Here is a 22,231-nt window from a genome sequence, read left to right on the forward strand (position 1 = left end):
GACGTTTTATGTGCTTTCTGTGTTGGGAAATGATTTCTAGAAAATGTGCTTAAAAGGACCGAAAACTATATTTTTTATTTTGGAATCAAGGCTGGAATAGTGGGCATGAAATGCTGACATGGCAGTGAGTCAACAACTTCTAGAAGACCCGATCAACAGCTTCCAAAAGGTGGACGGACGGCTGAGCATTTCAAGCAATTTATTCAAATTATTTTTAGAATTGTTTTATGCTTAATCTAGGGTTTTAGAATGATATAAATACCCTTTAAGGGTAAGCCTTTTTCATCATTCATTCAACAATCAAACATTTCTTTCTTGTTCTTTCTATCGCTTTATAAAATTTCTCTTTTTCTTTACATTGTTTATTTTCTTTTAACTTTGTTTTTAAAATGCTAAATATGACTTTGGTCATACTTAGTTAACTTTCTTCTAAGCCAAGGGCTAAGCGATGACTCAATTCTAATGTGAGAATTGAAAAGCACTAAGTAACTTTTTCTTTTGCGCTGATTTCAAATCAAAATATTTTTTCAAAACCAAAGATAGTCGATGGTCGGAATGTTGTTGCGATTAAACATGTGGAAGGAAGGATCGACTAATTGATAACAAATGAACTTCCTGGGAACACAACTAGCAAATTGTTGCTAAAGTGAGAATTGAGATCAGAAACAGTTTGTATGGAAACAACTATCTGATTTGATTTTTATGCGCTTAGCGGTTCTTGTTCTACTACAATTAATGTTGATTAGATCAATTTCCAAATTAGAGATCTAAGAGTTGCAGTTGGGTATTCGATATACAAGGTAGTCGCAGTCGCAAGGATCTATCATTGTAGACAAAGTAACCGACATGAATCCCGAAGGGTAAATCTATTTCATTGATCCAAAGAATATGAGCCAAAGCGAATGTCTAATGCTGATTTAATCAATTGAAGTCTCAAGATTCCACCTTTTTCTATTTTCTTTAAATCAATTTTCCTTGTTTTTATTCTTCAACCACAATACCCCATTTATTTCTTTCTATTTCACGCCTAAAGGTCAGAGTCAAAAGACAAAGAATTTCGTCTAACTCTTTAGTCCCTATGGGTTCGACCCTACTTCTATACTACATTAATTTTCTTATTTATTTATTCGAGAAGAATGAATTTATTTTAACGAAGCAAAACGACACCCGTCAGATGGGTATGTGGACAAAAAAATCCCTGAAATGGGGATTCCCAAAACTGTAACCGCAAGTGTTGGGGACATAATAGGTAATGCAACACCGTCACCGCCCCGCACTGTTGCCACCCTAGTATTCCTCGTGTCATCAGTTGTATCAATAAGCCTTCATGAATTACCCATCCATTCACTAGGTTTATTTTGAATATATTAAATTTGAAATAGATATTTTAGAGGGTTAATTGCTTGTTTGGTATATGAATTATACTCAAGTTTCAATGTCATGCAAATTATATTTGTAACATTCCAAATCTAATCACTATAGATGAGCTTAAGATGTCAAATTGAGCCGCCGAATCTACCATCTCGAATTTAAATTTTTTTTTTCTCAATATGAACTCAAATCATAATATAAAATACCAAAATAATTATAATACAAAATCAGAGTTTCGTGACAATAATACACATCAAAATAACATAAATACCAATAGAGTTTACAGACCAAATACATAAACAAGAGTCCTATGAATACATATGCACTCTAAAGTAAATAGTAATGTACTATGATAAGAAGTCACTAGAAATTCTACTACAACGGTACTCCTTGAACAAGCTCAAGCTACCCGCAAACGAAAATATTTGAACGAAAATATTTAAGCAAGAGATGCATGCATGGTTAACCATGCAGAACGTCTACTATACTTAGTTTTGAAAGAGACCATTTCCTACTACCAACGTTAAAATGGTAAAAATTCAAATCCAATGGCAGTCAATTGTAACAATCAACTGTTATTACAGTTCGGGAACATACCTTATAGCATACAAGTTGCACCCCATGTCCCCATCTGCGTGAAGTCCATGATCGTCACCTTGGCCCAGATAATAGAGAGGGTAAAATGGTTGAAGAATATGCCTCCATTGCTTCTGGTGTTAATCCATTTAGAAATTCTTCATTCATGTTACCTTCTACATCAACTGATCCCTCAAAAAACTTCACCAGATTAGACATGGGAGGTCTCCTTGCATATTCAGCCTGCAAGCACCATGCAGCAACCTTCATCATCTCCACAACTTCAGCCGAATTCGACTGCATATCATCGCTGCACTTATCGACTAAATCCATGAGTTTCCCTTCTTCTTGCTTTGTCCTAAAATGTCCCAGCAAATGCCGATCTTCTTCTTCCTGTTGAGATCCATCCAGATTTGGTCGCCCGCACAGAATTTCTAAGACCACAATCCCAAAGCTGTAGACATCTACTTTCTCGTTTATGACTGAGCTTAACCATTCAGGAGCCATGTAGCCAGGGGTTCCCCTCATAGTCGTAATGACTCGACTCTGCTCTTTTCCAAGTATCTTTGATAACCCAAAATCTGAAACTTTGGCATTGAAATTCTCATCTAAGAGGATATTTTGAGGTTTGATGTCTAAGTGAATTATCTTCTGGTTGCAACCTTCATGAAGATAGGCTAGTCCTCTTGCTATATCTAAAATGATCTTCTTTCTGATTTGCCATCCGAGAGAAGTTTCCCGGTTTTTGTTGAAGATCCAACGATCCAGCGATCCCTTGGCCATGTACTCGTAAACTAAAAGCCTGGTGAGTTTTTCAGCACAAAATCCAACCAAAGTAACCAAATTGCAATGGTGAATGCTTCCAATTGTCTGAACTTCAGCTATGAAGGATTTGTTAACTGGACCGAGGCCAACAAGGTGCTTCACTGCAACCTCAGAACCCGAAGGTAAGATTCCATGAAAAACAGATCCAAATCCACCTTCGCCGAGCTTGTTGCTAAAATTCTTGGTGATTTTCTTCAACTCTTCGTATGAGAATCTTGTCGGCGTTCCGAACATGTTGTCTAGACCATACTCCTTGTCGTAACCGGCTTTCGTCCGGGCACGAAATATTATATTTGGCGGGAAAAGTGATGTGAATAAATGGTTTTGAAAATAATTTGGGAGTCGCCATCGGCCTTTTGGGTCAGGTAGGTCGAATAGCTAAAAAATATCTTTTAAAAGAGTTTTAAGAAAACATCAATTAAAAAAAAATTAAACTGATCTGCGTTTATAACCAAAAATTCGTTCTTTTTAATAATAAAAAAGGATTCGTGGTCGATTACGTTTAGGGAAGGATTAGCACCCCTACAACGCCCAAAATTGGTACTTTTTAATTATAAATTGTCTCTTATTATTAAAATTTAAAAATTCAAAAATATATTTAATTTATAATCCTATTATTTTCAAAATTATATTTATTTAAAATATTTATTTATTTAAAAATATCAGAAAAGAACTTCTAGGTGCCTTAAGACAGCTCTTTTCTTTGATATTGATAAATATTAATTTAAATAATATTGTTTAATTTTTAAAATACCAGAATAGGACATCCAGTTGTATTAAGACTGTCCTTTTCTTCGATGTTAAAAAAATAAATATTAAAATTACTATTTATTATAAGTATATTTATGAATATATAAATATTTATACAATATAATAAAATAAAAATATCACTAAAACAATATATTTTAGGCAGTAAAATGAAAACATATAAATAACTAAATTATAATAAAAATAAAACTAAATCTAATTAAAAATATAGGGATTAAATATTTTATTTTCTAATTTAATAATTTAGTGACCAAAATGAAATTATCTAAAATTCAAATTTTATAATAAAATTAATTAAAAATATGAACTAGGGATAAAAAATTTATTTATTAAAATTAAGGGATTAAATTTGTCATTTATCCTAAATATATTATTTTAATAAAAAGGACTAAAATGAATAAAATTAAAATTCAAAGACTGAATTAAAATTATTATAAATTCAGTTTAGTGACTAAAATGTAAAATTTACAAATACGAAGGACTGCGGACGGGGTTTAACTATTTCATAATTACGCGCATAGTCCTTCCCGAAACGACGTCGTTCGGGAAGGACTATAAGAGTCCAAAACCGGCTGGCCCGAAGGGCCAACCTTCATTTTCCATTTTCTTCTCTCTCTTCATTGAGAGAGTTTTAAACTCTCTACCTTCTCTCTAGCTTCCCTCATCGGAGGGAAGCCGGTTACCGGTCGGCCACCGTGGGCCGCCGTGAATATAACCGCCGGCCACCGCATCCGGTAGCCGGAAAAAATTATTTTTATACTAATAGATAGATCAGACCGTCCTAAGGACGGTCCCGGTGTTCTCTTCCTTTAAAAAGCTCCTAATCGGAGCGAATCTTACAAAAATACCTTCGATGTTTCGAAGGTTCTGACGAGATCCGGTGGTCGAGGCTTCCTCGGTAAGTCTCTTCTTCCTTTTTCTCTCTTTTTTTCTTCTGGTTCTTTGCTGCTGAGATCGTTGGTACTAGTTTGTGTTTTTTTTTCTCTGTCTTTTTCTTCTCCGTTCTCTGTCTCTGGTTTTTTTTTTTTCTTGAATAAGCTCTTGATGAGTTCTTCTCATTATGAACTTTCTCTGGAAAAACTGATCCATCAAATGATGGATTCAAGTAAAAGGTTGAACAAATTCTTCTCATTATGAACTTCTTCTTCCTTCTTCAGATGAGTTTTTCTCATTATGAACTTTCTCTGGAAAAGTTAATCCATCAATTTGATGAATTCAGGTAAAAGGTTGAACAAATTCTTCTCATTATGAACTTCTTCTTCCTTCTTCAGATGAGTTCTTCTCATTATGAACCTTCTCTGGAAAAGATAATCCATCAATTTGATGAATTCAGGTAAAAGGTTGAACAAATTCTTCTCATTATGAACTTCTTCTTCCTTCTTCAGATGAGTTCTTCTCATTATGAACTTTCTCTGGAAAAGCTGATCCATCAAATGATGGATTCAGGTAAAAGGTTGAACAAATTCTTCTCATTATGAACTTCTTCTTCCTTCTTCAGATGAGTTCTTCTCATTATGAACTTTCTCTGGAAAAGTTAATCCATCAATTTGATGAATTCAGGTAAAAGGTTGAACAAATTCTTCTCATTATGAACTTCTTCTTCCTTCTTCAGATGAGTTCTTCTCATTATGAACTTTCTCTGGAAAAGCTGATCCATCAAATGATGGATTCAGGTAAAAGGTTGAACAAATTCTTCTCATTATGAACTTCTTCTTCCTTCTTCAGATGAGTTCTTCTCATTATGAACTTTCTCTGGAAAAGTTAATCCATCAATTTGATGAATTCAGGTAAAAGGTTGAACAAATTCTTCTCATTATGAACTTCTTCTTCCTTCTTCAGATGAGTTCTTCTCATTATGAACTTTCTCTGGAAAAGCTGATCCATCAAATGATAGATTTGAATCTTTGCTAAAGTCTTTGAAATTCCTGTTAAAAATTCAACAAGAATAAAAATGAATGAAAATGCACCTATTTTTGTAAATACCTAAAATATGATGCATGAATGTTAATTTATTTGATTTCAGACTGGTGAATTGAGTATTTCTTCAATTGTAAAAACCCAATGGATCTTTCTTCTTCAAATCAGAGAATCTATCTTCTTTGACAAATGTAAATGTAGATATTATGTAACAAAACCTTTTGAGAATAAAACTCAATAGTATAGGCTCTTGAAAAACTTGTATTCATACAACATGTTGATTCTGATAACAACTCATCTGATTATGAAGTGACCTTTCAAGATGATTTCACAGATATCGATAGTTCTTCTAATACCGAGAAATTTTGAATTCTGATTCTGATGAGGAGAATAAACTGTTATACTTGACCAAAATGGGATTCTCAAGTGCTGAAGCTTCAATAGCCATGTAGAAATGTGGTCCAGATTCATCAATTGCAGAATTGATAAATTTTATATGTGCTGCTCAAATGACTAAAGATGCTGCTGATGCACTTCTTCTGGTAAAAGATAGGAAGTCATTATGCAATGATCCCAATTACAAGAAAAGGTGAAACTTGTGCTATGATTTTTAGGAAAGGAATAAGCAAAAGAAGCTTGAAAAGAAACTTCTTAATGAAGACGATCATGCAGTTCATCTTTTAATTCTAATGATTGGTTCTGTAGTTCTTACCAAACCATATCAGATAACTCAAAGAACACTTCCAGAAGAGCTATTGGCAAATTCATCTTTTCAATTTAATGATTGGTTCTGCCAAACCAGATCAGATAACTCAAAGAACACTTCCAGAAGATGCTATTGGCAAATTCATCTTTTCAATTCAATGATTGGTTCTGCCAAACCAGATCAGATAACTCAAAGAACACTTCCAGAAGATGCTATTGAGCAAATTCATCTTTCAGTTAATGATTGGTTCTGCCAAATCAGATCAGATAACTCAAAGAACACTTCCAGAAGATGCTATTGAGCAAATTCATCTTTCAAATTCAATGATTGGTTCTGCCAAATCAGATCAGATAACTCAAAGAATACTTCCAGAAGATGCTATTGAGCAAATTCATCTTTTCAATTCAATGATTGGTTCTGCCAAACCAGATCAGATAACTCAAAGAATACTTTCAGAAGATGCTATTGGCAAATTCATCTTTTCAATTCAATAATTGGTTCTGCCAGACCAGATCAGATAACTCAAAGAACACTTCCAGAAGATGCTATTGGCAAATTCATCTTTTCAATTCAATGATTGGTTCTGCCAAACCAGATCAGATAACTCAAAGAACACTTCCAGAAGATGCTATTGAGCAAATTCATCTTTCAGTTAATGATTGGACTAAGATATCATAACACTTATTTGATGTAGAGCCAGAATTTGTAGATTCGAAGTATTTCCATGCCACTACACTGAAAAGGGCTATATTCATAATTCTTCCAATTAAGAATAGATTTTCTCTTATTCTGCTTCCTCCATGTGCTGATGCTTTTCCATTGACAAAGAAATGATGGCTTTCATGGGATCCAAGAACAAAATTGAACTGTTTATAAACATGTACAGGAAGTGCCAAATTGACAGAAAGGATCTGTAAGGCTTTTGAAGCTTATGACAATGAGCCACCTTCGAGTGTCCAGAAGTATGTTCTTGATGAGTGCTGAAAAAGGAATCTAGTATGGGTTGGAAGGAATAAAGTTACTCCACTTGAACCTGATGAGGTGGAAATGCTTCTAAGTTTCCTTAAAAAACCATACACAAGGATCTGTATAGAGACATATTTCCCAGTGATATCAATGTCTTGTTTCCTTTTGTTGGAATCAGTGCTGCAAAGATCACCTTCTATTGTCTTAGTATATTTTTGAAAACAAATGTGCAAGAACTGAATGGTGATCGGTTGGAGCAATTGATGAGTAGATTTGGCGGATTCGACTTTGTTGTAGGTAGGATCCCGTGTAATAATCTTGATGTTCATGGCTTTAAGCTAGTGATGATTTGCTTACTTTGTATTCCATGTATTCAAAAGTATTAACATAAAGTGATATTCAGAAAGTTTTAAATTATTTCAAAATTATGTTAAGTCAATAGAAAAGAATAAATTGAATTTCCAAAAATAAATTGAATCTCCAATAAATTGAACTTGAAATATATAGAATTGTATTCAAAGTTATGGCAAGCATAAGAATGATAAAAATTCAAATGTCTCAACAAATTATAAGCATAAGTATTTCTAAATTAATCAAGTTGACACAATTTAGAGAAATGATGTAAGCTTTTGTCTGGAAGATCTCAAACGTTGTCAGAATGCTTGTAGATGTGAAGTTTCTCCCAAACTGTCAAAATCTTCAGAAAGTTCAATTGCCAGATGCCTAATATCAACCTGCATTTGAGCCGCCTTTTCAGGTTTTCAACTCAAATCCTTCCTTAGGTTACAAGATGCCCTTTACGGGTTTTCACCTTGACCCCCCATTTTTCTTTTTTTCTTTTTTTTCTTTTTTTCTTTTTTTTTTCAAGCATAATATTTCTTGACAGAATCCGAGTTTATTGGATTTCTCAGAATTTTTCCATCCATTTATGCCAAGATCAATGCTCCTCCGGAAAAGGCCTTTTTCACAATGTATGGCCCTTCCCAATTAGGCATCCATTTCCCACGGAAATCTTTATGTATAGGCAAAATCTTTTTTAGTACTAGATCACCCTCTTGGAATGCTCTTGGATGTACTTTTTTGTCATGAGACTTCATCATCCGTTTTTGATACATCTGTCCATGGCAAATAACTTTCAATCTTTTCTCCTCAATAAGGTTCAATTGATCAACTCTAGCTTGGATCCATTCAGATTCATCCAATTTTGTTTCTCTCAATATTCGAAGCGATGGAATCTCAACTTCAATTGGTAAGACTGCTTCCATCCCGTAGACTAAAGAAAAAGGCGTTGCCCCAGTAGATGTTCGAACAGTAGTTCGGTATGCATATAGAGCAAAAGGTAACTTCTCGTGCCAATCTTTGTAAGTTTCAGTGGTCTTTGTAATGATTCTCTTGATGTTCTTATTTGCTGCTTCAACCGCCCCATTCATCTTTGGACGATACGCCACTGAGTTTGCATGTTTGATTTTAAACTGCGCACAAAGTTCGGTCATCATTTTGTTGTTCAGGTTCAGAGCATTATCTGTAATGATCCTTTCTGGTAGGCCATACCGGCAAACTATCTCTTTCTTTATGAATTTGCAGACTGTGGACCTCTTAATATTGGTATATGAAGCAGCTTCAACCCATTTGGTAAAATAATCAATTGCCACAAGGATGAAACAATGTCCATTCGATGCTTTTGGTGTGATTGCTCCAATGACATCTATTCCCCACATAGAAAATGGCCAGGGTGCTGTCATTACATGTAAAGGAGATGGGGGTACATGAATCTTGTCTGCATATATCTGGCATTTATGACATTTCCTTGCATAATCAATGCAATCTGTGTACATGGTAGCCCAATAGTATCCATATCTCATTATTTTTCTGGCCATGGAAAGACCATTTGCATGTGTTCCACATATTCCACTGTGTACTTCTTCAATGACGTTTCGAGCTTCGCTGGTATTTAAACATCTCAATAGCATTTGATCACTGCTTCTTCTATACATAATCTCTCCATCAAGAAAATATCCAGCAGCCATTCTTCTCAAAGTTCTTTTATCAATTTTCGATGCATTTGGTGGATAACTTTGATTTTTGATATATTGCAGAATATCATGATACCACGGTTTACCATCTACCTCTTCTTCCACACTATAACAATGTGCAGGAATTTCATATACTTGCATTTTGATTGGCATCATATCAACTTTCTTAGTTGCCTGAAACATAGCAGCTAATGTAGCCAAAGCATCTGCCATTTGATTTTCTTCTCGAGGGAGATAATTGAAGGTAACTCTCTCAAATTCTTTTACTAATTCAAGGGTAAAATTTCGGTATTCCAACAATTTGGGATCTTTTGTTTCCCATTCTCCTCGCAATTGATACACCACTAACGATGAATCTCCATATATCTTGAGAAATTTGATTTTTCTTTCTATAGCTGCTTTCAACCCCATGACACAAGCTTCATATTCCGCCATGTTATTGGTGCAAAAGAACTCCAGTCTACTTGTAAAGGGATAATAAATATTTTCTGGAGAAATTAACACTGCCCCAATTCCTCGTCCCAAAGCATTAGATGCTCCGTCAAAATAAAGCTTCCAAGTTGCAAATGCATCATTTGTTTTGACTTCTTCATTCATGGATATGCATAACAGATCTTCATCGGGAAAATTGAAGTTCAAAGGCTGATAATCATTTGATACACGACTGGCCAAAAAATCAGCTATGACACTTCCTTTTATCGCTTTTTGGTTGACATAGATAATATCAAACTCAGATAATAGCATCTGCCATCTAGCCATTCTGCCTGTCAAAGCTGGTGATTCCATTAAGAACTTTAAAGGATCAAGTTTGGATATCAACCAAGTAGTATGGTATAACATATATTGTCTGAGTCTTCGAGTAGTCCATACCAAAGCACAACATAATTTTTGTATTGGTGGATATCGAACTTCACAATCAGTAAATTTCTTGCTCAGATAATAAATAGCTTTTTCTTTCCTTCCTGATTCATCATGCTGTCCTAGTACACATCCCATCGAATTTTCGAAGACCGTCAAGTAGAGAATTAATGGTCTATCAGGTATTGGTGATACTAAAATGGGGGCATTGGATAAATACTTCTTAATAATATCCAAAGTTTCTTGACATTCTTCATTCCAGACTTCAGGATTATTCTTTCGAAGTAATTTGAACACTGGATCACATTTGTCAGTTAATTGAGAAATGAACCGAGATATATAATTTAATCTCCCCAAAAATCCTCGAACTTCTTTTTTTGTATTGGGTGGTGGAAGATCTTGAATTGCTTTGACTTTATCTGGATCAATCTCAATTCCTTTTTTGCTGACCACAAATCCCAAAAGTTTCCCAGAAGTTACCCCAAAAGTGCATTTAGCGGGGTTGAGCTTTAATTGATATTTCCTCAATCTCTGGAAAAGCTTTCTCAGATTTTGAATATGTTCTTCTTCAGTTCTAGATTTGGCAATCATGTCATCTACATATACTTCAATCTCTTTGTGCATCATGTCATGAAACAAAGTTACCATGGCTCTTTGATATGTTGCCCCTGCATTTTTCAATCCAAATGGCATCACTTTATAACAGAATGTGCCCCACATGGTTATAAATGTTGTTTTTTCCATGTCTTCAGGATTCATTTTTATCTGGTTATATCCTGAAAAGCCATCCATAAATGAAAACCATGCGTGCCCTGCAGTATTGTCCACCAATGTGTTTATGTGGGGTAAGGGAAAGCTATCTTTCGGACTAGCTTTGTTGAGATCTCTGTAATCCACACACATTCGAACTTTTCCATTTTTCTTTGGTACGGGAACAATGTTGGCTACCCATTCTGGGTATTTAGATGCCTGTAGGAAACCTGCATTGATTTGTTTCATCACTTCTTCTTTGATTTGCAACAACATTTCTGGCCTCATTCTTCTGAGCTTTTGTTGGACTGGTTTATAATCTGGATTGATTGGAAGCTTGTGTATCACTATATCTGTGCTTAAACCAGGCATATCTTGATAAGACCATGCAAAGATATCTTTGAACTCTTGAAGGAGATTTATCAATTCTTGTTTTGTCTGGACTGTCAGAGTAGTACCAATTTTCACCTCTTTTCTTTCTTCATCTGTTCCCAAATTCACAGTCTCAACCTCTTCTTTGTGGGGTAGAATTTGTTTGTCTTCTTTTTCTACCAATCTTAATAGTTCAGTAGGAACATCACATTCTAGTTCATTCTCACAACCATTGATTTCTTCCAGACATATAGGCTGCTCTAAATTTATCACTGGATTAAATTTAGGAATACACATGCTATTAACACGGTGACACCTGCAAATTTAAGTCGGACATATTTCCGAAAGAATATAGTAAATTTATGAAATAAATAAATGTAAAAAATGTAAGAAAATGTAAAGAATGATTGCTATCTGAAAATTTTAAAGAAAATTTCTTATATTTAACATAATTTCTTTTACAAGACAACAACAAGTTTTCATATTTTTGAGCTAAACATAAAGATTAGTTCTGAATATTACTCTGTATTAATATTAAAAACTATAGGAAGATCTTCAATGGTCCAATTGGTGAGTGTTTCTCCAGGAAAACATGGTCGAATCCTATCCAAGTACTTGCCAGTCTTGTTGTCATTCATGATCATGTTGATAAATAATCCATTCATAGCTTCTTCAACTATGTCTTGATCTTTCGTCAACTTTTCTTCTTTAAAGGCTTCAACAAGCTGCTGTTCCACATTAATTGTTCCCCCTGATCTGAATATGGTATTCAACTGTGGGAAAGACATGTGTTTCCAAAGGATTTCTCCCCCTTTCAATTTTGCCTTTCTGTCTTCACATCTTCTTTTCATCTCTTTATTCTTTTGCTGAGGATTAGGCTTAAATCCTAGCCCAAAACGGTCTTTTTTCATCTTTATACTGATAGGAAATGAAATCCCTTGAAGATTCTTTCCTAAACCTCTCCCAGCTTTAGCTCCGATGCCTAAAGTTTGTTGTACCGTCATCTTGGTGCAATCAGACAATCTGGGATATGGAATTTTGCTTCCTTCTGTAATAAAAGTTGCATTTACAAATTCAAGAGCTCGAAAAGAGCATTCAAGAGCATCATCATTGGTGTCGATATATGGAACATCGCTTGTTACAGACGCAATAATTTCTTCTTCAGCACTGACACATATTAGTTGTCCCTCCACCACAAATTTCAATTTCTGATGTAATGACGAAGGAACGACTCCTGCTGAATGAATCCATGGCCTCCCTAATAGACAATTATATGTGGGGTGGATGTCCATCACCACAAAGTCAATATTGTACACAACGGGGCCAATTAACAACGGTATTTCCATTTTCCCAAGCACTTCTTTTTGAGTACCATCAAATGCTCGTACCACATTCTGATAACTCTTCATGTGTGATTGATCCAGAGGCATTCTTTGAAGTGTAACTAGAGGCATCAAGTTGAGAGCAGATCCATTGTCAATCAATACTCCTGGTAACACATGACCATGACTATGTGTCGTGATGTTCAAAGCTTTTACTGACCTCATTCCGCCTTCCGGTATTTCATCATCTGTGAACGTTATGTAATTGTCAGCGGCTATATGTCCCACAATTCTGTCAAGTTTATTGAGGGATATATCTTCGGGGATAAATGTCTGATTGAGGATTTTCATCAAAGCATTTCTATGCGCTTCTGAATTCATCAATAGATCAAGAATAGAAATTCTCGCTTGTTGTTTGTGTAGTTGTTCAACCACACTATACTCACTATGTTTCAAAAATTTCAAAAATTCTTGAGCTTGTTTTTCTGTCACAGGCTCATTGAATGCTGGAAGGGATTCATCTTCAAATACCTTCTGAGGTATTGCCATGGCTTTTCCTTTTGCTTTCACTTGTTCTGAAGCATTGGATGTTTCAGGAGAGTAACATCTCCCACTTCTCGTAAAGAAACCGACTTCGCTCACTGCTTCAGACGTCAATGTAGTACTCAAACTCTGTATTTTCTCTTCTGTTTTATCTAGAGAATCAGATCCTCCTACCATTGAAACATTGGTAGTATAATTCCAAGGTACCCTGCGGGTATCTTTGTATGGAAATGGTAGAGGAGTGGTAATAACTACTTTTGGCCTCATTGGTGCAGGAATCACCGTGGATGATTTCACATTAATGATCACAGGATCATTTATTCTTTGATTTGGTTTAGAATCTTCTGATGAGCAAACATCATCTTCTTTTTTTCCGGGTTCTTCTTCAAAGAATTCTATTTCTCTGTTATTCATCAATTTTTGCACCAAGTTTCTAAACTCAGGACATAGTTGAATTTTATGCCCTTTCTCCTGATGATATTCACAATAATTCTTGCCTTCATTCTGCTTTGGCCTGAATTGTTGTGGAATTATACTGGCTAAAGAAAGTTGTTGGAATATCCAAACAAGCGGAGATTTAATTTCAGAAATGTCAGTCTTTGCTTTCTTTCTGTTCTCTTCCTGAATTGCATTCACGTTTTTATCTCCATGATTTGGCAATGGATGACTTGATGCGGATGGTGTATTGAATTCCAACTTCCCAGTGTTGATCAAATTTTGAACCACCCTTTTGAATGCTAGACAGTTTTCAATAGAATGTCCTATAATTCCTTCATGGTAAACACAGTGTGCCTTTGTATCATACCAAGGAGGGAATGGTGGTTGCATGGGAACCAAGGGATAAGGCCGTATAACATCTGCTTTTAACAGCGAATCATAGATCTCTGCATACGGTACCGGTAAAGGTATAAAAGACAACATTTCATTTTCCTTTCGAGATCCTCTGGACTCTGCTCGATTAGTGTTTGTTTCCTCTTTCTTAACCCTTGGCTGGGTTATTGTAACACTTTTCGATGAATCCTTGCTGTAAGAATTTGCATTGTTGACTTCATTCTCATTTTTCCGGTACGTAGGTCTTTTGGAACTAGACCCATCATTTGATTCAATCTTGCCACTTTTCAAGACATTTTCAATTAATTCTCCAGAAATGACCAAATCTGCAAAATTTCTGGTTGCATTCCCCATTAGATGGTTTAAATAAGGAGCCCTCAATGTATGGACAAACATTACTGTGGCCTCTTTTTCTGACAAAGGTGGTTGAACTTGGGCCGCAGTGTCACGCCATCTCTGGGCATACTGTCTGAATGTTTCATTATTCTTTTTCTCCAAGTTTTGGAGAGTCCATCTATCAGGGACCATGTCTGTCACATGGCGGTACTGTTCTAAAAATGCTTTAGCCAAATCTTTCCAGGATCTAATGTTGGCTTTGGTCAATTGAGTATACCATTTTAAAGCCGGTCCTATCAAACTATCCTGAAAGCAGTGAATTAACAACTTCTCGTCTTTCACATATCCTGCCATTCTTCGACAAAACATAGTAATGTGGGATGAAGGGCATGTAGTACCATCATATTTATCAAATTCGGGAGCTTTGAACTTGATGGGAAGGATTAAATCTGGAACCAAACTCAACTCACTAGCATCAAACCCATAGAACGATTCAGTTATTTCCACGGATTTCATTCGTTCTTCTAAGCTCTTGATCTGTCTGGTCAGTTCTTCATTTACTTTTTGTTTCTCATTCAGCTCATTTAAATCTGGGATCAAATGATCAGTATTAAGATCCCCTATTTTCACATCTGATATAAGCGGATTTTTGCTTGAAGATGCAGGATCCACTTGTTGATCTTCATGTGGTTTGACTTCTTGTAATGCAGATGTACGAGCATTGATTTGTATAGGGGTAGTACCAGAATGATAAATTGGTTCTGGTGGAAATCCTGGAGGATACATAAATTCTTGATCAAAAGATACAGGATTTTCATGCATTTTTCCAATAATAGCCTGCCTTTTAAACATATCCTCTATTTTCTTCATCATATTGTCTTGTGAATTTGCAATACTGGCTTCAATTTTTTCCAACTTCATTCTCATTTCTTCTTGTTCTTTATGATGTTGTTCCTCAATACGCTGTATTTTATCCTCCATAATTCTCCTAGTAGCTTGTCTAGTACCGTAGTGATGTAGTATTTCTCTTTTGGCCAGAGTAACTGCGATTGAAGAATCTTTTAATATTATTTTTTCAAATTTTAATTAATGAATTTTAACTTAATAAATAAAATAATTCATAGCGAAAATTATGAAATGAATGATGAATGTATGCAAAATGCATGTATGTAAAAAAACATTGATCCCAAAAAGTTAACTGTCATAGAACAACTTTCATCGGCATACAAAAGTTTCTTTATAATAGTTCATAACTACAGATAAGGCATAGCTTTCCTATTAAGCTCTATAACTTCTTTCATTAACCATGAAACCTTCTTTCCATACTTAGAAACTGGATCAACTTGATGCTCAATTATTTTGGCTTCAACAGCTAGTTCCCCAACATATCTGGCAACTTCGCTCATTTGAACCATGGCCTCGAACACCATATTACTTCTTTCTTCACTTCTTTCGACATAAAACTCGGTTGACTTTTACCATTGCTCATTCGTTCCTTCAAGAGTTTTCTCTAACTCAGTGATTCTGACTTGGCAATTGTGCAGAATTTTTTCAAGATCTCTAATGCGTCTTCGCAGTGAAGCATTTTCCTCATTACTTTCCTTGAGATCATTAGGTCCTAGACGAACCTTTTCTTGAAACAATGATTCTTCAAGTTGCAAAATGTAAGTATTAAACTCTAAGTTTTTGTTTCTAGACTGATCCAGATCCTCTTCAAGTTTTGTTCGTGCTTCTTGCGTTCTTTGATTAAGCTTCTGGATTTGAACATCTTTGTTTCTGCATCTTCGCATCCAATTTCTAGCCACTTCCTGCTCTACCTCAAGTCTGGTGTTGAAATTTTTTCTTTCCAGCTCCCATTTTTCTTTTTCAACATTGGATTCTTCCATCTTTTGGCCTCTGACTTCAAGTTCAGCAATCAACTGGTTCATTTCAGATTCAAATCCCTTAAACATGCTATTTTTCTCGCCTTCAAATTTATCAAAGATGTCATTCTTCATCTCTTCTAAATCTTTGGCTCGATCCCTTTCTCTTTGCATTTCATTCATGATCTCGCGGTGTTCAGCCTTGTGTTTTATAATTCGCTCTCTTCTGTCAACCTCGAAATCTTCCATTTTTTGCTTTCCTTTTTCCAGACTTTTGAGTAGACGGCTATTCTTTCCTTTCAGATCTTCAACTTGTCTTTTCTCAATGTTCAATTCTCTGGTCATCTGTACCGTCGATTGGCTGGGTCCTGATGCTTTTCGGGATTTATATAACTCCTGGTAATTTTTCTGTAAGGCTCTGTACTCATCCTCACCTTTTTCTTTATCTTTTCTCAACATTGCACATTGTGATGAATGAAAGTCAATGTCAACCCCCAACATAGCTTTGTCTTGTCTCATTTGCTCTAACTCTTTCGACCAGCCATCTCTTTCTGCTTCAAACTCAGCTCTCAAGATTTCAATTTCTGATGGAACCACCTTAATGCGATCTTCCATAGAGATATCCTCATTTTGATCTGGTAGAGGAATATTTTCGTTTTTTCTGACAGATCTCCAATCTTCATAATCAGGAGTTAGCATTTCTTTTGCTGCTTTAGCTCGAATACAAAAAGTTGTTTTCCAAGCTGTAACAGCTTCCATGATATTTCTTTTATAATTTTTGCTGTGAAATGCGAACTCAGATGACTGTAGTCCAGCAGTGACAGGTACAAATTGACGACCTTCATACTGTCTTATAACCAGCAGTGGTGCATATCCAATTCCTCCCCATAATCCGAGTAGCATTATCCAATTGTAATCACCACACCTGTAAAAGAATTCCCTTTGTATTTGCCACGGGGCTCGCCAAACAACGTCAATGCTTTGCAGATTTCGAAAGGCATTAATCCACATATCTTTCTTAATTTCTTTAGGCCATTCCTGCTCTAGAAATTCTTTTAATGGTGAGTAATCCGTATTGAAGCGTCGGTATGAAACCTTTTCCGTCCTCCAGAAATGACTACGGATCCAAACATATAACAACTGGGTACACCCTGAGAATCGTCCACCTCCTAACCTTCTGCAAGCATTTAACGATCTGAAGGTCTCTGCTAGGATGGCAGAAACAGGATTAATCTTCTTCAGTAGCTGTTCAAACAAGTCTACCACTGCAGCTTCAATATATCCCAAAACTTTTGGGAAGATGACCATACCATATATACCCAGAGCAAATAGATCGAATTGTACTTTAATATCTGGATGGCTCTGAATAAGTTCTCTGATGTTGGTCCAAGCAATGCCTTCGCTTTCGCCTTTTTGTTTCGTACGGGATTCTACCCATTCTTCTCGTACCCCGGCAATGTTTGCTAATTTAACTCGAAAGGGTTGAGTTTTAATTGACTTTGAATAGATTCGATTCTCCAAAGCTCCTTCGATATGTAGCAAAGTTGTGTATTCTTCAATACTAGGGACCAAGTCTTCCTTATTGAGAGTGAAGCAATTGTACCCTGGATTCCAGAATTGAATTAGGGCTCTGAGTAATTCATCATCAACTTCAACATAGAGCAAATATGGGATGTCTCCGTAAGTCTGATAAAACTGCAATTTTTTGTTTGAATCCCAACTTTCCCAAATGCTTCGCAAATCCTGCATATCATTTCTTTTTAGTGAAACTGAAGCATAACTGGCCAAGTCAGATACATAATCATCCTGCAGACTGTCTCCTTCTTGTCTTTGTAAATCCTCAGCCCACTGTCTTACTTCTGAGTTTAGAATTACTTGATTTGAACACTTTTTATCCATAGATGAAGGCTTTCCAATGCGACAATTAACACAAGGAGCAATGTCTTTTATCCTGTATGATGCAATGCAAACAGAAAAATAATGAACACACAAAAAGAAAATAAGTTAGTTTAAAGAATAATAACATTTACATAAATATTCTTTATTTAAACATGCTTTTCTGAATTTAAATAATTTAAATAAACATGTAATTTAAACAATAAATAAATTAACAGGAAAGACAGAATTCATTTCTCCTGTGTGTATACCTATTTTGGACAAAATTTCGGCATGACTTCGGATTGGAAGAGTTTCTAAGGTTTTTTATATGCAGGGTTTCTGATCTAGGAGTAAAGGTACTCGAATTGTCCATGTTAGTGCCCCCTTAGGCTGCTAACCCTCAATCCTAGTCCATTACAGACTAAAGTGGATCGAGTTCAATTCGAGGGGATACATTTCTCTATGCCTGACACGGAGAATAAATTCTCACGAAGACATAGAGCATATGAATCCCGAAAGTTACTTGCTAGGTCTGACACGGAGAATAAATTCTCACGAAGACGTTGCTTTCACTCCCACTTAAAAGGGACGAACTCAATTATAGAGCTTTATGTTATGCAATGCAAGTGTTGTGTGTGAGGAGAAATGTTCAAACTTTAGAAAAATAAATAATGAAATAAAATACTGGCAAAGAAAATAAAACATATAAATATTATAAAAATAATAAAAAATTTGAAAAGAAAGAATTAAAAATTAAATATATGAATTTTTAATTTTTAATTAATAGAGACAATTTATAATTGATTTTTTTTTAAAAGTTTGACCATTCCCCAGCGGAGTCGCCAAGCTGTCGTAACCGGCTTTCGTCCGGGCACGAAATATTATATTTGGCGGGAAAAGTGATGTGAATAAATGGTTTTGAAAATAATTTGGGAGTCGCCATCGGCCTTTTGGGTCAGGTAGGTCGAATACCTAAAAAATATCTTTTAAAAGAGTTTTAAGAAAACATCAATTAAAAAAAAAGTAAACTGATCTGCGTTTATAACCAAAAATTCGTTCTTTTTAATAATAAAAAAGGATTCGTGGTCGATTACGTTTAGGGAAGGATTAGCACCCCTACAACGCCCAAAATTGGTACTTTTTAATTATAAATTGTCTCTTATTATTAAAATTTAAAAATTCAAAAATATATTTAATTTATAATCCTATTATTTTCAAAATTATATTTATTTAAAATATTTATTTATTTAAAAATATCAGAAAAGAACTTCTAGGTGCCTTAAGACAGCTCTTTTCTTTGATATTGATAAATATTAATTTAAATAATATTGTTTAATTTTTAAAATACCAGAATAGGACATCCAGTTGTATTAAGACTGTCCTTTTCTTCGATGTTAAAAAAATAAATATTAAAATTACTATTTATTATAAGTATATTTATGAATATATAAATATTTATACAATATAATAAAATAAAAATATCACTAAAACAATATATTTTAGGCAGTAAAATGAAAACATATAAATAACTAAATTATAATAAAAATAAAACTAAATCTAATTAAAAATATAGGGATTAAATATTTTATTTTCTAATTTAATAATTTAGTGACCAAAATGAAATTATCTAAAATTCAAATTTTATAATAAAATTAATTAAAAATATGAACTAGGGATAAAAAATTTATTTATTAAAATTAAGGGATTAAATTTGTCATTTATCCTAAATATATTATTTTAATAAAAAGGACTAAAATGAATAAAATTAAAATTCAAAGACTAAATTAAAATTATTATAAATTCAGTTTAGTGACTAAAATGTAAAATTTACAAATACGAAGGACTGCGGACGGGGTTTAACTATTTCATAATTACGCGCATAGTCCTTCCTGAAACGACGTCGTTCGGGAAGGACTATAAGAGTCCAAAACCGGCTGGCCCGAAGGGCCAACCTTCATTTTCCATTTTCTTCTCTCTCTCTTCACTGAGAGAGTTTTAAACTCTCTGCCTTCTCTCTAGCTTCCCTCATCGGAGGGAAGCCGGTTACCGGTCGGCCACCGTGGGCCGCCGTGAATATCACCGCCGGCCACCGCATCCGATGGCCGGAAAAAATTATTTTTATACTAATAGATAGATCGGACCGTCCTAAGGACGGTCCCGGTGTTCTCTTCCTTTAAAAAGCTCCTAATCGGAGCGAATCTTACAAAAATACCTTCGATGTTTCGAAGGTTCTGACGAGATCCGGTGGTCGAGGCTTCCTCGGTAAGTCTCTTCTTCCTTTTTCTCTCTTTTTTTCTTCTGGTTCTTTGCTGCTGAGATCGTTGGTACTAGTTTGTGTTTTTTTTTTCTCTGTCTTTTTCTTCTCCGTTCTCTGTCTCTGTTTTTTTTTTTCTTTTCGCAGATGGGTGGTGGCTTTTATAGCCACCACCAGTGTTCGTCTCAGACCGGTCCGAAAGAAGTTCTTCGGTGAGTCACCGGACTTCCAGTGGTGACTCACCATTTTGGGCAAGACGTGTGCGGCTGGAGTGGGTGTGGCGGTGAAGGCTTCTGGAACCAACAACGGCGGCGCTGGGACATGTCCCTAGGGTATAGATACCCTAGGGTTTCCTCTGGCAAATGGTGGACCGTTGGATCAAACCAGATCCAACGGCTGGAATTGAAGATGGCGGCTGAGGATGATACAAACCCTAAATTGGGTTTAGGGTTTACTGTAGGATTTTGGGTCTGGGCCACTGTTTGTAATTGGGCTTCCATTCGGGCTTGTAATATTTATTTATATATGTATTTAATATATTTAATAATAATAATAATAATAATAATAATAATAACAATAATAAAAAAAAATATTAGTATCTTCACTCCTCAACTTGTTCAAACCCTTGTTCAGCTCGTAGAAAAAATAAGCCGCATATAAGGAACACAGCAATGATAGCTCCCAGGGTTGAGGCCACAAATAACTCCTAAATCCTGCCTTTTCTTTTGAGGGAAAATCTGCACCTTTATAAAAGATGCTGAGAACTCGTCACCACCATCACTTTTCTTGATGGAGAATACATGAGAAAGAAAAGAGTAGGAACCCTGATTATATATAGCAGCTTTGCACGAACAGTTGTTCAAACAGGCCTCCTGACAATCTTGTAATGTTGTTGTCTCGGATGATAAAAAGCTATATATAGGTTGAGAATAGTAGCCCGAGATCTGGAGAAGACTGTGATGAAAAGGAAGCTCACAAGAGATTGGCGAAATTGGATCACACCCAAATTCAGGGTTTGTAGAATTTACTGGCCTAAAATAGTTTGTTTCGTTTTCGCTTGCATCGTCAAGGCAGCTGCATCCTCCTTCTGAGCAAACACTATATTTTCCACATGGCAATGGATAGCTACATCGATCAATGTTGAGCAGATCAGTCCCCTGCCACGTGCCAATGGAATCTTTCCACTCATATGCCTTCAAGTGACCATCGCTTCCCAGTTGTATAAAACTAGCTGAATCTGCCCCCGAGAAACTACCAAATCCTCCAATTTGGAATAGGACTTTGTTTCTTTGTTCATAATTTGTGTAATAGATTTGGGAAGGATCTGAATCCATATAAGCCGTAAAATTACCATCAATGATAGCAAATGCATATAAACCTTCACTTGGATCGACTGGCGATACGCTGGCCCTCAATTTCTGCTCTGACGTTAGCGTCTGACCACGAACCAAAGTGTCGGTCGGGTGGTCGAATGACTGCCAAACCATGTGGTTGGTTTTGTTAAGCAGCATGAGGTTTCCCTCCGCACTCAAGTTTAACCTCGAACCTGCTGCGTTTGTGGACCAAACCAAAGTTCTGTTAGCGTCTTTCAGGATAAGTTTGCCTTGAGAAGTTAGCTTCAACACTGCCTCTTCGTCAACTAGATTGTTCCGATTAGCGGACCACACCACCTGGTGAGGAAAGTTATAATAGCCATCAGAACTGATATTGAAGATAGAGACAGAAAATAGGCAATTGTCACCAAAGAAGCTGCAGTGGAAACCACAAACAAACATCCCGTTAACAAGGATTGGCCTCAAAACAGACTCCCATAAACTAGAGTCGGATGTGTGGGTGTTTCTCCAGGAATTCGGGCCATTCACAAATGATGGATAGGCCATGGTTTCAGCACCGACAGAAAACGACGATGGAACCATGATTATAATCAAATGTGTGATCACTAGATAGATGGCACAGACATTCGTATTCATGATCATTGGCGTTCATGCAGGGAAGAGTAAAGTAGCTGCAACAATGGCGTCAACCTTGATAGACCAAATAATTCAATGCTAAAGGGCTAAAAG

At 35.7% G+C, this 22,231-nt stretch overlaps 3 protein-coding genes across 3 annotated transcripts in view; all 3 read right to left on the minus strand.

Moving 5' to 3' along the window:
• Positions 1-1,970: 1,970 nt before the first annotated feature.
• Positions 1,971-20,866, minus strand: LOC120209648 (G-type lectin S-receptor-like serine/threonine-protein kinase SD2-5). The gene is made up of 2 exons (XM_039208595.1): positions 20,776-20,866; positions 1,971-3,024 (listed from the first exon to the last, which is right to left on the minus strand). Exon 2 carries the CDS (start codon positions 3,004-3,006, stop codon positions 2,023-2,025), a length of 984 nt encoding a protein of 327 aa, XP_039064526.1. The 5' UTR covers positions 3,007-3,024; positions 20,776-20,866; the 3' UTR covers positions 1,971-2,022.
• LOC120209649 (H/ACA ribonucleoprotein complex subunit 2-like protein) overlaps positions 13,612-22,231 on the minus strand; it is a 28,899-nt gene continuing 20,279 nt past the window's right edge. The window contains exons 5-6 of the mRNA XM_039208596.1: positions 20,563-20,567; positions 13,612-13,628 (exon numbers count right to left, since the gene is read on the minus strand). The gene's annotated coding sequence lies outside the window, so the exon portion shown is untranslated. The remainder of the gene's footprint in view (positions 13,629-20,562; positions 20,568-22,231) is intronic.
• On the minus strand, positions 20,798-22,084 carry LOC120209603 (PAN domain-containing protein At5g03700-like). The gene has a single exon (XM_039208565.1). The coding sequence runs from the start codon at positions 22,082-22,084 to the stop codon at positions 20,798-20,800; it is 1,287 nt and encodes a 428-aa protein (XP_039064496.1).

Source organism: Hibiscus syriacus, unplaced genomic scaffold (assembly GCF_006381635.1).
Source record: "Hibiscus syriacus cultivar Baekdansim isolate YM2019G1 unplaced genomic scaffold, ASM638163v2 tig00019423_pilon, whole genome shotgun sequence".
NCBI classification, from domain to species: domain Eukaryota; kingdom Viridiplantae; phylum Streptophyta; class Magnoliopsida; order Malvales; family Malvaceae; genus Hibiscus; species Hibiscus syriacus.